General features: G+C 41.2%; 1 protein-coding gene across 1 annotated transcript in view; it reads right to left on the reverse strand.

Annotated features, from left to right (window-relative positions):
* Window positions 1-17627, reverse strand: part of KCNH8 (potassium voltage-gated channel subfamily H member 8) — a 378517-nt gene that overhangs the window by 44937 nt on the left and 315953 nt on the right. The window contains exons 10-11 of the mRNA XM_065398842.1: window positions 17011-17260; window positions 13216-13430 (exon numbers count right to left, since the gene is read on the reverse strand). Coding sequence (XP_065254914.1) covers window positions 13216-13430; window positions 17011-17260 — 465 coding nt within the window. The remainder of the gene's footprint in view (window positions 1-13215; window positions 13431-17010; window positions 17261-17627) is intronic.

Below are 17627 nucleotides of genomic sequence, written 5' to 3' on the forward strand. Positions count from 1 at the left end.
CTCAGATTCTGGTTTCTTGATGCCACTGGCAAACACTAACTTTACTACACTGAGATGTGATGCTCCTGACAGAGAAGGAATCTACTGCTTTTCTGTTCTGAATCTACATTGTGTATCATGTATATTGTGGTAGCACTGTACAGCCCCAATCCCTCCCTCTCTTTCACAGACCCAGAATTTTTGTTTTAAATAGTATACTCTGCCAATCTTGAGGAAAAAGCTCTCCATGAAAGACAGGATGCTATTTTTAGTGCTACACAAGTATGGATTCATACTAATTAAATATCCTGTCTGCAAAGATAGATTTCTAAGTCCTCAAGCAAGCCATCTTTCCCTTCACAATGTGACACATATTGATAATGCCCGGCTGAATCAAAGACAGAGAACACATGCTTTCCAAACAGGTTCTTATTTTCCTTTGGGACTTCATTAAAGCTTGAGAAATGGCAAAGTATCTGACTTGGATAGTATTCCACTCTATATAAAGTCTATGGACAGTACATAAAAGACACAGAAAATCTCTGTCAAGTAACAAATTATTTCATAGCTAAAATCAAATTAACTGAAGTGACTGATGGCCTGATTTATATCTAATGTCACAATTCCCTCTAACCAATGAGTTCCTAGCTGCCTTAAAATGATTAAATATGCTTAAAAACATTTACAAGTTTCTCTTTTACTAGCAAATATCTACTAATCTAGCAAAGAAAACAGAGGGGCAGAATATATACCATTTTTGTAAAGACACTTTTTTAGTTAAAATCTTGCTTTGCCAAGAATACAAGAACACAACACAATAACCCTGCTAGGACACGCTGGGTTCTGATAACATCACAAGCCACTTGAGGATTGCTGTTTCTAGCAATATCGGCAGAACCCATTGAGGCCTTTATCTCCCCATTTCCATAGCTCTCCATTTCTCTCTTCTCTCCTTAGAGGCTGAGATAGCATTGTGGTTTCTATTTCTTGTATTTAGGAGTTTCTTTGGATTTTCTTCCTGGATTGTTCAAGCTACGTTTTCAGCCCTTCTATAATGGGAAGGCTGCAGTTTCTACTTGATAGCCTGGGAAATCCTATTATACATCTTTCATTTCTCAGAGATAATCCGCTGCTGCTTCCTCAATGACTGCTCTTTTATCTTCCGTAGAAGGAAATAATCTCTTGGTCATTAGCACCAGCTCCTTGAGGGAAAAGGGTGTTGTAGAAATTTCTTAGCTAAATTTTATTTCATGCTGGTTGGTACACTTGGTTTTCAGATTATTTTTTGTTTTTATCTTAGCCATCCTCTTTTCTTGATTATATTTTCATGTGGTTCTGTGAAGGTACAGGAGGGGGGTGGGGGCTTAGCTTTATTGTTCCCCATTCTAAATATCCTAAAATCATGAAAATCTCTGTCATGGATTAAGAGTTTTTTGTCCATAAAACTGTCTGCCACATATATTATAATACATGGAGGATAGTTCTGACAGGTAAAAAGACCAAGATTTTCATAATAGACTAGGGCTGTTGAGTGCCTCCAATTTTTGGTTATCCGGCTAGAGTGACTTTAAAACGGCCTGATTTTCTGAAAGTGCCAATCACCCATCCTCTGAAAATTAGACCTACTTAAAGTGTCTCAGGTAAAAACCAAGGCACGCAAAATCACCAGTCCCTTTTGGAAATCTTGCCTAAAGTCATTTTTAACCAAATTTAATAGGGCAGGTTTTCATAGAAGCATAGAATCATAGAATATCAGGGTTGGAAGGGACCTCAGGAGGTCATCTAGTCCAACCCCCTGCTCAAAGCAGGACCAATTCCCAACTAAATCATCCCAGCCAGGGCTTTGTCAAGCCTGACCTTAAAAACCGCTAAGGAAGGAGATTCCACCACCTCCCTAGGTAACCCATTCCAGTGCTTCACCACCCTCCTAGTGAAAACGTTTTTTTCTAATATCCAACCTAAACCTCCCCCACTGCAACTTGAGAACATTACTCCTTGTTCTGTCATCAGGTATCACTGAGAACAGTCTAGATCCATCCTCTTTGGAACCCCCTTTCAGGTAGTTGAAAGCAGCTATCAAATCCCCCCTCATTCTTCTCTTCTGCAGACTTAACAATCCCAGTTCCCTCAGCCTCTCCTCATAAGTCATGTTTTCCAGCCTCCTAATCATTTTTGTTGCCCTCTGCTGGACTCTTTCCAATTTTTCCACATCCTTCTTGTAGTGTGGGGCCCAAAACTGGACACAGTACTCCAGATGAGGCCTCACCAATGTCGAATAGAGGGGAATGATCACGTCTCTCGATCTGCTGGCAATGCCCCTACTTATACAGCCCAATATGCCATTAGCCTTCTAGGCAACAAGGGCACATTGTCGACTCATATCCAGCTTCTCATCCACTATAACCCCTAGGTCCTTTTCTGCAGAACTGCTGCCTAGCCATTCGGTCCCTAGTCTGTAACAGTGAATGGGATTCTTCCGTCCTAAGTGCAGGACTCTGCACTTGTCCTTGTTGAACCTCATCAGGTTTCTTTTGGCCCAATCCTCTAATTTGTCTAGGTCCCTCTGTATCTTATCCCTACCCTCCAGCGTATCTACCACTCCTCCCAATTTAGTGTCACCTGCAAACTTGCTGAGAGTCCAGTCCACGCCATCCTCCAGATCATTAATGAAGATATTGAACAAAACCGGCCCCAGGACCGACCCTTGGGGCACTCCGCTTGAAACCGGCTGCCAACTAGACATGGAGCCGTTGATCACTACCCGTTGAGCCCGACGATCTAGCCAGCTTTCTATCCACCTTATGGTCCATTCATCCAGCCCATACTTCTTTAACTTGCTGGCAAGAATACTGTGGGAGACCGTATCGAAAGCTTTGCTAAAGTCAAGGAATAACACATCCACTGCTTTCTCCTCATCCACAGACCCAGTTATCTCCTCATAGAAGGCAATTAGGTTAGTCAGGCATGACTTGCCCTTGGTGAATCCATGCTGACTGTTCCTGATCACTTTCCTCTCCTCTAAGTGCTTAAGAATTGATTCCTTGAGGACCTGCTCCATGATTTTTCCAGGGACTGAGGTGAGGCTGACTGGCCTGTAGTTCCCCGGATCCTCCTTCTTCCCTTTTTTAAAGATGGGCACTACATTAGCCTTTTTCCAGTCATCCGGGACCTCCCCCGATCGCCATGAGTTTTCAAAGATAATGGCCAATGGCTCTGCAATCACATCCGCCAACTCCTTTAGCACCCTCGGATGCAGCGCATCCGGCCCCATGGACTTGTGCTCGTCCAGTTTTTCTAAATAGTCCCGAACCACTTCTTTCTCCAAAGAGGGCTGGTCACCTCCTCCCCATGCTGTGCTGCCCAGTGCAGCAGTCTGGGAGCTGACCTTGTTCGTGAAGACAGAGGCAAAAAAAAACATTGAGTACATTAGCTTTTTCCACATCCCCTGTCACTAGGTTGCCTCCCTCATTCAGTAAGGGGCCCACACTTTCCTTGACTTTCTTCTTGTTGCTAACATACCTGAAGAAACCCTTCTTGTTACTCTTAACATCTCTTGCTAGCTGCAACTCCAAGTGTGATTTGGCCTTCCTGATTTCACTCCTGCATGCCTGAGCAATATTTTTATACTCCTCCCTGGTCATTTGTCCAGTCTTGCACTTCTTGTAAGCTTCTATTTTGCGTTTAAGATCAGCAAGGATTTCACTGTTAAGCCAAGCTGGTCGCCTGCCATATTTACTATTCTTTCTACACATCGGGATGGTTTTTTCCTGCAACCTCAATAAGGATTCTTTAAAATAGAGCCAGCTCTCCTGGACTGCTTTCCCCCTCATATTAGCCTCCCAGCGGATCCTGCCCATCAATTCCCTGAGGGAGTCAAAGTCTGCTTTTCTGAAGTCCAGGGTCCGTATTCTGCTGCTCTCCTTTCTTCCTTGTGTCAGGATCCTGAACTCGACCATCTCATGGTCACTGCCGCCCAGGTTCCCATCCACTTTTGCTTCCCCTACTAATTCTTCCCGGTTTGTGAGCAGCAGGTCTAGAAGAGCTCTGCCCCTAGCTGGTTCCTCCAGCACTTGCACCAGGAAATTGTCCCCTACACTTTCCAAAAACTTCCTGGATTGTCTGTGCACCGCTGTATTGCTCTCCCAGCAGATATCAGGGTGATTAGAGTCTCCCATGAGAACCAGGGCCTGTGATCTAGTAACTTCTGTTAGTTGCCTGAAGAAAGCCTCGTCCACCTCATCCCCCTGGTCTGGTGGTCTATAGCAGACTCCCACCACGACATCACCCTTGTTGCTCACACTTCTAAACTTTATCCAGAGACTCTCAGGTTTTTCTGCAGTTTCATACCAGAGCTCTGAGCAGTCATACTCCTCTCTTACATACAATGCAACTCCCCCACCTTTTCTGCCCTGCCTGTCCTTCCCGAACAGTTTATATCCATCCATGACAGTACTCCAGTCATGTGAGTTATCCCACCAAGTCTCTGTTATTCCAATCACATCATAGTTCCTTGACTGTGCCAGGACTTCCAGTTCTCCCTGCTTGTTTCCCAGGCTTCTTGCATTTGTGTATAGGCACTTAAGATAATTCGCTGATTGTCCCGCTTTCTCAGTATGAGACAGGAGTCCTCCCCTCTTGCGCTCTCCTGCTCGTGCTTCCTCCCGGTATCCCATTTCCCCACTTACCTCAGGGCTTTGGTCTCCTTCCCCCGGTGAACCTAGTTTAAAGCCCTCTTCACTAGGTTAAGGAATAAATAAATAATTCCCTTAGTTCATGATTTCAGTTGTATGTAGATATATGGAATTATGTGATAAGCCAGGCCAGTTAAGCTTCATTAACAATAAAATAGTTATGAGATGCATTAAAACAGCTCTCCAGTTACCAGACCAAATTCAGCCCTTAGTTTCAGCAATCACACCAAAGGGCTTCACATGTAAAAGTGAAGATTGGATTTGGCCTATTTGTAATGATAAAAACTTATAAACAAAAGCACATACACATACACCCCTCTTTGCCAAGGTCAAAAGCAGCACTTGGGAAATTTGGAATGATAAAGAATACAGTTAAAATTATATAGAAGTTTTACACAGGATAAAAATACAGCACTGAGATGAGAATGGCCAAACAAACCTAACATGGAAAACTCAGTCTACAGAATACCATGAACAGGACAAATTTATCTTTCCTGTTTATTGGTCTTCTCTAATAGATACTCACTACTTGGTAGTCTAGTCCAGGGGTAGGCAATCTATGGCACATGTGCCGAAGGCGGCACGCGAGCTGATTTTCAGTGGCACTCTCACTGCCCGGGTCCTGGCCACCGGTCCAGGGGCTCTGCATTTTAATTTAATTTTAAATGAAGCTTCTTAAACATTTTAAAAACCTTATTTACTTTACATACAACAAGAGTTTAGTTATATATTATAGATTTACAGAAAGAGACCTTCTAAAAACGTTAAAATGTATTACTGGCACGCAAAACCTTAAATTAGAGTGAATAAATGAAGACTTGGCACACCACTTCTGAAAGGTTGCCGACCCCTGGTCTAGTCCATTCCATCGTAGAGGCAGGCTCATGCAAACTCCTCACTTGGACCACAACCCTGCAAACTGCTTATACCTTTGTGGAATCCCACTGAAGTCAATGGGGCTGCGTACAAGGGCAAGGGCTTGCCCTTATGTATCCCACTAGCGAGATGGGAGGTATGGTACCTAAATCGAGCCAGCTAAAAGTCTGACTGGTCATTTGGACAATTTGCTGGTACTCCCTAGCCTCAGATTTTCTGTGAGAACATCATTCAGCCCTGAGTATTAAAGGCATTCTTTGAAACCAAATTTTCTTCTATGTGCACTGAGATTGCTCCAGAGTTCTCAACTGCTCTCTCTTGCTACATCTGATATTGGATGCAAGAAAAACAGATGGACAGCAAGAGCAACATTGGATGGGTAAAAGTAACCCTGGAAAGCTTATTTACTCTAGTGTAATTTGCTGAAAGCACAGAATTATTATAAAGTCAGAGTGATTACTGATTTATCTTCAGTGTTGCAAAATATTTTGCCCATTCTTATCAATTTCCACATGAGATTCAAGACTGCAATTGGTTTGACACTGCTTATCTAAATATTTACAGTCTATCAAACCTTTTTTTTTTTTTTTTTTTTAAAGCAAATTAGTTTCTGATAAGGGAACATTTCTTGGGAATTACTCCTGGCTAATTTTAAAAGTTTTCTGGCAGCACTCCTTATTGATTATCACAGCTCATAGTTACATCCAAAAATATCTACATCCTGTAGTCTCCAAGGTACTGGTTTAATGCACAAGCTTTCTATTGCAGGAGATGTGGATCCAAATTTAGAGGACTCCCTTTAGATTAACATATTGTGCACAGTCAGAGGGTAAGAAGTTTTCCATGGTACCTACTGCACTACACAAAACTTAAGCATAATTAAAATATCTCCTTGCAGTCTGAATCATTTATAGGATCATACTGGTGCTGCTTTGTCTCAAAATTTTTTATCACTGTTACATGACAAGGAGAGTCACTTTCTTCTAATTCTAAATAAAAAGAATTACCATAATGCTACGTTCTCTCTGCCTCACTGAAGAGCATCTGACTAGGACTTTCTCCAGATCCATAGAATCATAGAAGATTAGGGTTGGAAGAGACCTCAGGAGATCATCTAGTCCAACCCCTTGCTCAAAGCAGGACCAACCCCAACAAAATAATCCCAGTAAGGGCTTTGTCAAGCCGGGCCTTAAAAACCTCTAAGGATGGAGATTCCACCACCTCCCTAGCTAACCCATTCCAGTGCTTCACCACCCTCCTAGTGAAATAATTTTTCCTAATAACCAACCTAGACCTGCCCCACTACAACTTGAGACCATTGCTCCTTGTTCTGTCATCTGCCACCACTGAGAACAGTCTAGCTCCATCTTTGGAAACCCCCCCCCCCCCCTTCAGGTAGTTGAAGGCTGCTATCAAATCCTCCCTCACTCTTCTGCAGACTAAATAAGCCCAGTTCCCTCAGCCTCTCCTCATAAGTCATGTGCCTCAGCCCCCTCATCATTTTCCCTCTGCTGGACTCTCTCCAATTTGTCCACATCCTTTCTGTAGTGGGGGGCCCAAAACTGGACGCAGTACTCCAGATGTGGCCTGACCAGTGCTGAATAGAGGCGAATAATCACTTCCCTCCATCTGCTGGCAACGCTCCTACTAATACAGCCCAATATGCCGTTAGCTTTCTTGGCAACAAGGGCACACTGTTGACTCCTATCCAGCTTCTTGTTCACTGTAATCCGCAGGTCCTTTTTTGCAGAACTACCGCTTAGCTAGTCGGTCCCCAGCCTGTAACAGTGCATGGGATTTTTCTGTCCTAAGTGCAGGACTTTGCACTTGTCCTTGTTGAACCTCATCGATTTCTTTAGGCCCATCCTCCAATTTGTCTAGGTCACTCTGGACCCTATCCCTACCCTCCAGCATATCTACCTCTCCCCCCAGCTTAGTGTCAGCCGTGAACTTGAGGGTGCAATCCATCCCATCATCCAGATCATTAATGAAGATGTTGAACAAAACTGGCCCCTGGGGCACTCCACTTGATACCAGCTGCCAACTAGACATCAAGCCATTATTCACTACCCATTGAGCCCGATGATCTAGCCAGCTTTCTATCCACCTAATAGTCCATTCATCTAATCCATACTTCTCTAATTTGCTGGCAAGGATACTGTGGGAGACTGTAGCAAAAGCTTTGCTAAAGTCAAAGTATATAACGTGCACCACTTTCCCCATATCCACAGAGCCAGTTATCTCATCATAGAAGGCAATCAGGTTGGTCAGGCATGACTTGCCCTTGGTGAATCCATGTTGACTGTTCCTGATCACCTTCCTCTCCTCCAAATGCTTCAAAATGGATTCCTTGAAGACCTGCTCCATGATTTTTCCTGGGACTGAGGTGAGGCTGACCGGTCTATAGTTCCCCGGATTCTACTTCTTCCCTTTTTTAAAGACGGGCACTATATTTGCCTTTTTCCAATCGTCCGGGACCTCCCCCAATCGCCATGAGTTTTCAAAGATAATGGCCAATGGCGCTGCAATCACATCAGCCAACGCCCTCAGCACCCTCAGATGCAGCGCATCTGGCCCCATGGATTTGTGTATGTCCAGCTTTTCTAAATAGTCCTTAACCTGTTCTTTCACCACTGAGGGCTGCTCACCTCCTCCCCATAATGTGCTGCCCAGTGCAGCAGTGTGGGAACTGACCTTGTCTGTGAAGACAGAGGCAAAAAAGCATTGAGTACTTCAGCTTTTTCTACATCATCTGTCACTAAGTTGCCTCCCCCATTAAGGAAGGGTCCCACACTTTCCCTGACCTTCTTCTTGTTGCTAACATACCTGTAGAAACCCTTCTTGTTACCCTTCACATCCCTTGCTAGCTGCAACTCCAATTGTGCTTTGGCCTTCCTGATTACACACCCCTGCATGCTCAAGCAATATTTGTATACTTCTCCCTAGTCATCTGTCCAAATTTCCACTTCTTGTAAGCTTCCTTTTTGTGTTTAAGTTCACAGAAAATTTCTCTGTTAAGCCAAGCTGGTCACCTGTCATATTTGCTATTCTTTCTGCACATCGGGATTGTTTGTTCCTGCGCCCTCAATAAGGCTTCTTTAAAATAGAGCCAGCTCTCCTGGACTGCTTTCCCCCTCATATTAGCCTCCCAGCGGATCCTGCCCATCAATTCCCTGAGGGAGTCAAAGTCTGCTTTTCTGAAGACCAGGATCCTTATTCTGCTGCTCTCCTTTCTTCCTTTTGTCACGATCCTGAACTCGTCCATCTCATGGTCACTGCTGCCTAGGTTGCCACCCACTTCTACTTCCCCTACCAATAATTCCCTGTTTTTGAGCAGTAGGTCAAGAGGGGCATGGCCCCTAGTTGGTTCCTCTAGCACTTGTACCAGGAAGTTGACCCCAACACACTCCAAAAATTTCCTGCATTGTCCGTGCACTGCTGTATTGCTCTTCCAGCAGATGTCAGGGTGATTGAAGTCCCCCATGAGAACCAGGGCCTGTAACCTGGAAACTTCTGTTAGTTGTCTGAAGAAAGCCTCATCTATCTCATCCTCCTAATCTGGTGGTCTATAGCAGATGCCCACCACGACACCACCCTTGTTGCTCTTGCCTCTAAACTTAACCCAAAGACTCTCAACAGGCTTTTCTCCAGTTTCAGACTGGAGCTCTGAGCAATCATACTGCTCTCTTACATACAGTGCAACTCCTCCACCTTTTCTCCCCTGCCTGTCCTTCCTGAACAGTTTATATCCATCCATGACAGTGCTCCAGTCATGTGAGTTACTCCACCAAGTCTCTGTTATTCCAATCACATCATAAAAGCAACAAAGAGTCCTGTGGCATCTTAAAGACTAACAGATGTATTGGAGCATAAGCTTTCGTGGGTGAATGCCCACTTCGTCAGACACACGAAAGCTTAAGCTCCAATACATCTGTTAGTCTTTAAGGTGCCACAGGACTCTTTGTTGCTTTTTACAGATCCAGACTAACACAGCTACCCCTCTGATACCTAATCACAGCATAGTTCCTTGACTGTGCCAGGACTTCCAATTCTTTCTGCTTGTTCCTGCGTTCGTGTACAGGCACCTAAGATAGCTAGCCGATTGTCCTACTTTCTCAGTATGAATCAGGAGGCCTCCCCTGTTGAACCCTCCTCGTGTTTCCTCCCGGTATCCCACTTACCTCTGGGCTTAGGTTTCCATTCCCCGGCGAGCCTAGTTTAAAGCCCTCCTCACTAGGTTAGCAAGCCTGCCTGCGAAGATGCTCTTCCCTCTCTTCATTAGGTGGATCCCATCTCTTCCTAGCAATCTTCTTCCTGGAATACCATCACCTGGTCGAAGACTCCAAAGCCCTCTCTCCAACACCACCTGCGCAACCACGCATTTACCTCCACAATTCGAGGGTCCCTATCTGGGCCTTTTCCTTCAACAGGGAGGATGGACGAGAACACGATTTGTGCCTCAAACTCCTTTATCCTTCTTCCTAGAGCCACGTAGTCTGCAGTGACCCACTCAAGTTTATTCTTGGCAGTATCATTGGTGCCCACATGGAGAAGTAGGAAGGGGTAGCGGTCCGAGAGCTTGATCAGTCTCGGCAGACACTCCGTCACATCCTGAATTCTGGCTTCAGGAAAGCAGCACACTTCTCGAGTTTCTCAGTCTGGACGGCAGATGGATGACTCCATCCCCCTTAGGAGAGAGTCCCCGACCATCACCACCCATCTCCTCCTCTTGGGATCCATCCCACCTGGCTTCCTGATACAGACTGAAAGATGTCCCCACAGGTCTAATTCCTTAGGGGATCAAACTAATTAAGAATAGAGCAGAATAACGAATAGATTTTTCAGTGGCCAAACCAGAAAAAAAAAAAACCTGGTTCCTTGCAAACAGGAACTGAATTTGTTTTGGTTTTTCCTTGTCAAAATGGCAAAAAAAAAAGTTTTTGTTCGAGTGAACGAAACATTTCAAAAGTTGTTTCGAATGGACATTTTCTAAACAAATGTTGTTTCAAATTGACATTTCATTTGCAAAATGTCATTTTGAAAGGATGTGTCAAAACGGTTTATTCTGAAAATGTTGGGGGAAAAAAACCCCATCCTGATTTTTTCCCAGTTGAAAGTCTTTGCCAAATTTAACCCAAATTCCCAAATAGTTTCAGTGCCCTGAAAAATACATTTATGGCAAATTTACTATGCTAAAAAAAAAAAAAATTCACCCAATTCTAGTTATAAGTAAAAGTAAGTTCAGTCATCTGAGAGAATTGGTGGAGTTTTCTCCAGGTGTGCTTCGTGAATGGTGCATATGTTGTCTGTCAGGATTGAGATACACTGGCAAGTCATCATGGGAAAAGTCAGGCTACTCTTGCCTGCAGTATGCCTGGCTCTTACTGCTACTGATCCACTTTCATGAGCCTCAAATTCACACTCAGTTTTCATGAGTACCAAATTTTCTGTCATGTAAAATGTAGGGGAAGAGAGAGAGAAAGAGAAAAGTATAAGGTAACAAAAAAAAAAAGTGACCGGTTCAAATAAATAAATGATCCTCTAAACTAAGGAGGAGAAAATCCCACAAAACTAAAATTTCCCATAAAGTTCTAGAGGTATCATTAAATTTTAAACCTGCTTGGAAAAGACTATTTATTCAGGAAGACAGGAAAAAAAATCTTCTTGATACATTCTACAATGCTTTGAATCCCATAATCAAAAGCATTACTCTTGCAATGACATTGTAGCATAGAAAACACCAATTGGTTGAGGCTGTGATATCATTCCTATAAGCACTGCTCTTGGACACTCCCTCTGAGTATACTGAGGGAAACATCACCCAGAAGGGGGTGAGAGGGTGTGCTGGCTTTCAGTGGGGGCCAGGTGGGGACGGGGATGGGGAGAAGAGCCTGTCTACCACCCTATCACCTCAAAAGAGAAAGGGATTGTGCCTAATTTTATAGGGATTTAATAGGTTTATATGGATACAATATGTATGATAATTTACAAACTTGCCAGTATAATGAAAAGTGTGAAACATTTTTTACATAGGGATGTGTGAACCTGTACAAGACAGAAGAGGAAAGCCCAAATTTCAGCCACAATCTTGAAGTGAACCAATTCCCTTTTCTAGATTGAGATGGTATCTCAAACTCCTCCCCAACCTCCGAGAGGCCTCTTGGCTTCATTTAGCTAACATTCTTCTACCGTTTGCAGCAAAGGTTTGGCCATATATGCTGGCTCAGTTGCTATCTTAGTCCCAATGAGTTCTGGGGCTTCCCAGCTGCTGCAGGGATGGGAGAGCACAATGCATTCTAGGACACATAAGATTTAGGGCATGCCGAGATATTAAGTTTAAATATAACCAAAATACAACATTGACAGTCAGCACTGACAGAGAGACACCCTGGTCCATCTCCCTTGCTTTAGGGCATAAAGCTGTCTTAATGCAGGCTATGCTGTGCACAGGCTAACATGCTGCAGAACTGAGCTCCACAGTGACTTTCTGTGCAGGAACATGCGGCAGTGGATATGGGCAGGATGACGACATGATGCTGTTTGGGTCCATGCACTGTGCATCCATTGGTTCCTGGCCCCATGAAATAGTTGAGCAGTAGGCCACATCCCCTTCTTCCCCTGTACTATGCAGTAGCTGGCCACAGTCCACATGCCTGAGAGCTGCTATGGGATTGGGTGGATGAGTCTGTTTGCTCACAGAGTATAGTTCATGCAGATAGCTATGGAAACGTTTGGACTAAGATCCAGATCACGTGCTTTAGGTTATCCAAGGCTTCATTCCATGGAGTCACTGTGAAGCTTCACAAAATCAGAGAAATTCAGATAAACACCTAAACTTATCAAAGCTTATGTGAACCAAACCTTTGAACCTCTTGAACGTTGTCCATCACTATTTTCTAACTAGTATACTTGGTCTTGTGGTTACTTAGACTCAGTTAAACACTTCCCCTTACCTAGGAGATTTTATACATTTATATGTTGAATCACAAAAGGAGAGTTGTCTCCAAATGTTTTAATTATTAAACTGTTAGTATAACTGAAATTGTGTGGCAAACTATAAAGTGTTTTGGTCAATCCATTTTGTGGTCCTTAGCAATATCCTATTCAGGGCTTCTTCCTTGCAAGCACAGGTTGTACAACATACTGATTTTCTGCACAGTCACATACCTATGAAGTCCTGGATTAAACAGCAAAATATATTTATCTGTACTGCTTTGAAAAACAGTTGTTCATATAAGAGCTCATTTCAAGCCCAGGTAGCATTGAAAATTTTTAATGTGAAATGGAGAATTCAGTGAGCTACGAAGTTAATATTCATTAACCTGGCATTTCAGGATCTATAGGAGCTTTAACTCTAGTACATCTTTGGGTACATATTTTATATGATAGCAAATAGTTGTTAAATATAAGCACAGGAGGACAAAATCCACTCAAAAGAAATCATTCATAAATAATGTTTTCACATAGACAAGTGAGAAAAAAGAGGTCATGTTGGGATTACCCAATCAATAATTCATGTGGTTAACGACTGAATTATCATGTCAAGCATAATGAGTAGTCATTTTAAAATGAACAATAAAGCCTTATTTTACTGCGATAATCTAAACCACCTAAGTACGAGAATCATCTTTAAAGCTAATGGACACTGCAGATAGCTTAACGTACTTACATCACTTTCATGGCCTTCTCGCAGATTGTATGTGAGATCATGCTGAATGTCTTCCACAAATTTGTGAGCATACTCCGGGTAAAGATCGAGCACTTCAAAGAGTCCTTTGAGGATAATGCATTGGAGGTCACAGTAGGTTAGAGCTTTAACATCTGCGTTTGTTTTAATAACTTGGTCCTTAATTGAGAGGTTTGCTCCAATTAAATCTCCTTTACCTAAAGGAAAATAGGAAAGTTATTTCAAAAGAATAAATACTTGACTCTCCTTTGAAACTTAAAGGTCCATTTAATGTTAACTGCTAAAATTTAAAGTCTGCTGCTGCTACTGCACAATTTCATTCCTAACATTTTAAAGACATCCATGATCTGATATTTAAAAGCTTTCTCGATTTTTGCAGGTGCAATATTACTTCTGCACCTACAATTGGTGGAAGGCACAAATGCTAATCTCCAGATGTGTAACTACCTTCTTGAAGGGAGCAATATAGTAATTAGCTATCCAAATATAAGTGTTTTCACCAGCAATTAGTGACAGGTGCAATTTTGTGTCTGCAAAAGTAGAGGCTCATTCACAGACCCTCTGTCAGAAAGGAGGAAAACTGACAAAAGTATTTATAATCAAAAAGATGGCTCTAAGGAAGGGCTCTTTTAAATATATATTTTTTTTACTTAAAATCTGCATGGTGAATGATTTGCAATGTACGGTGGCTATGTGTCATTGTATACCTTACCAGTGTATTGTTGCAAAACAGGGGATTCAGTTGAACAAAATTCCTGTCAATAAAAAAACCAAATTGATTCTCAAGCCGTTATACCTTCAGATATAGGCATAACTGCCTTTGAGTCGCACATGTATTAAAGGGCACAACTGATCCTGAGAGCATGGAAATTTTATGGTGAAATGTTCAGAAATATTTGTACATATAAGTAAAAGACAGTATTTCAAAGCTGAAATTCCATTCAGTTGGTAATTCCAAATGGATATTGCACTGGAACGCTTAACTTAAGAGTTTAAAAAAACAACAACCCACTAGAAGTTGGTTAAAGCAGATCAGTTTTGCTTTCTATTGCTACTGCATCTTCACTGTAAAGATCCAGATGTTACAACATTCTGTTTTCACAAGTGCCTACAGTAAACCCAGTAGGGACTGATCCATATTTACATAAGATTATGTTACACAGCTCTGACAGCATAAAAGGGCCCTAAATGTATTTTAAGAATGGAGTAAAGTGCCCTTAGTGTAAATGGTAATCAGGACCAATTGTGTTTATGATCAGAATGGTAAACATAATAGATACAACACCACACCAATACAAATATTTTGCTATGATTTCACTGCATTATGTTCTAATGGCAACTCAATCAAAAGCAATATAAAACTAAGCAAAATGATATGTTGACTTTGTGACTGATATCACCAGCTTTTTAGACTAGATTTTCCTGGTTATATTCCTGAGAGGGCAGGCAAGGTGTTCCAGTGTCAGCTATATAAACAAGGGCACTAGTTAAAAAGCTATTCTGAATTTACCAAAACTGCTTTCAAATATACTAATCGGAAATTCCTCAGGTGTGTGAACATTTTAGTATGATGAATCTATAAACCATCCGGACTAGATCTCATAGTTTAGGACTTTTAAATACAATAATACCAGCTGGGGAAAAAAAATACAATTTATCTTACAAGATTACTGCATATTCCTTTTCAAGAGCAAACATTGTAGACAGAATGTGGAAGACATAACTATCAAAAAAATAAAATGAGCAAGTGCAGGGTACACCAACATTTGCCATTTAAACAGATGTCATCATATAAATCAGTCTAAGCAGCTCTTCTCTTTTCTGATTGGAGAACAGAATTGCTTGTGTGGATTTATGTGGAGACATCTGTTTGATAATATCTCTCTGTCATTGCAGCCTTATTCACAAATTCATTTGGTTGATGGAATGATTTTTTCTCCCCAAACATTTCTGGCTAACCTTTTAAAACATAAATTTAATACGTATATTTAAATAGCATGTCATTTCAGCATTAAAATATATTTCTTTACTTAAAGACCCCATATTCATGATTATAAACTGATAATATCAAGAGAAACCAAAATAAATAGCTATATTGTATTAAATTATCTAATGTTGTATTAACTGTATTGTATTGCTAATGAAAACGTATCAAACTCGAGGACCACTCTATTGGAATTACAAGTAGAGTATAAATTATAAAATTATAGGCCATAATTTATAAATTAGACCAGACAATAATCCACTGTTTTAATGATGAATTTGTCTCCTGGATTACTTCACTTCAACAGAGTATATTCTCATTAGGGTAATATAGGTTTGATGTATACATCTGCTATTAGTGTTAATTAGACTTAATTGAGGAAGTTCCCATTCACTGTGATGAAACTTTCATCCACACTGTTTTCTAATTATGATTTCATTAATTTCATGGAGAAATCCTCTAAGCCTTTGTTGTTGTCTCTATTGTGAAATGTTTTGATTAACATTTTCAGAAATACCTAAAAATGGAAGCATTAATGATACCTTAATTCCTCTCTGGGCAACTCTTGACCTTTTGTTATATTTAAGCTTATCATTTCTCTACACCCTATTTTATAGCATTGGTTTAGCTGATCCAATAAATGCTAGCCATTTTTAAACTTCCTAATTACAAATGAGTAATGGTCTGGAGTGGCTTGGATTGTCAATTTAATGGAATTAAAGGGTTATAAAACAAAGAAATGTATTATAGTTATTTTCTTGAAAATACCTAACCCCTAAATGTATATTAATAATAAAATAAAGGAAATTCAATTATAAAGATAGAGATCAGTAATGTCAAAGGTCTAACACGGTCCTGCAAAAACAGCAAGTAAAGCAGAAAGTAAATATTTGTTTTGTCTCTGTATTGTATGACTATTCAAGGCTGTGACACTTAGAAATGTAAGAATATATTCTAAAATTACAAAAGGGGCTTAACAATTCACATTAAATAATACTTTATACTTATAGCACCTTTCATCTGGAGATATCAAAGTGCTTTACAAATACTGAACTAGATAAGTCTGATGGGTCTGATCCAAAATCCACATGAGTCAATGGGAGTCTTTTCATTGACTTTAATGGGCATTGGATTGGGCCCCGTTACTGCAATTACTTGAAACATGGGGCGGTTAACAGGTGACTTGTCCATGGACATATAGCAAACCAGTGGCTGATCCTAGAATAGAACCTATTTACACTCTCTGCTCTAGCTATTAGCTTCCTTGAAAGCTGATAGCAAAGATAAGCTTAAAAAACCAGACTGTTTTTAACTCCATAGCCTGACTAGAGATGGGTCAGGGTACCCAGTGTTACATTGATTTGGGTTAGGGTTAGGCCATGACTTTAGGTTTGGGTTTAAAGCTGAATTATGCCTGTGGGTTGGGATTAGATTTAATGGTACCAACATCTTGAGAGCTGTTTTCTTGAGATTTTTGCCTCGAACGATGAATTATTGTAAGATCATCACTCATGCGATTTGGGCCTCTTCTGAACTAAAAATAGGACCCTTCTAGTCTTGAATCTAACTCAGAACGAAAACCTTAGGGATATTTGTGTTGCATGTAGTAGATCTAGGGACCTGGTTTTGGCACATCTCTGATCAATATTGCTAGGACACACTCATCTATCAGTTAGCAGTGGTCTAAGTGTTATCTGGAGATGTTTGTTTATCTTTGTTAACATTTAACTTTACAGTATTGTCTGCATTAGAGGACTATTCATTTTCTTCGAAGATGTTAAACATTAACCTACCAAGAATTGCCAGCACCATGCTATCTTTCAGTACTTCCATGGAACCTGAGCACACAAAATAGATAGCCTGCAAGGCATCTCCCTGCCGGAGGAGGTACTCCCCAGGAGCACAAAAGGAGGTTTTGATATGCAGAGACAGAGACCTGAGGCAACCACGGCTGGCACACTCAAAAAGGGACAGCTGCAGAATCTCCTTGTTCAAGTGCATGGTGATGTCTGAGCGCAGCTCATCTGGAAAGTCTTTTAAAAGCTGTCCAAAAAGGGAAAACGAGATTGATGTTAAGTGTAAAATAATTTATTTGACTTTTTTGCATAAATGATCTGAGTTACTAGCAATGTACACAATGCCTTTATGCTGAGGTTTTCTCTTACGCATTTATATTTAAAGTAAAATACACAAATCTTGCAGTCCTTAGTTAGTTCTTACTGAGTCCTTACACAGATAAGCACCCACTGATTTCAGGGATACTTTATAATATATTAAGGGGTTTTTTGGTAATTAAAAATACATTTGTACTACAAGTTTACCTTGTGCACAAAACCCACACACAATTCTTGCAGCTTTTTGATAGAAGAAAATAGGCTATTTTGTATTCTTTGTATGTTCTTTGTGGCAA

This window comes from Emys orbicularis, chromosome 2 (assembly GCF_028017835.1).
Source record: "Emys orbicularis isolate rEmyOrb1 chromosome 2, rEmyOrb1.hap1, whole genome shotgun sequence".
Taxonomy (NCBI): Eukaryota; Metazoa; Chordata; order Testudines; family Emydidae; genus Emys; species Emys orbicularis.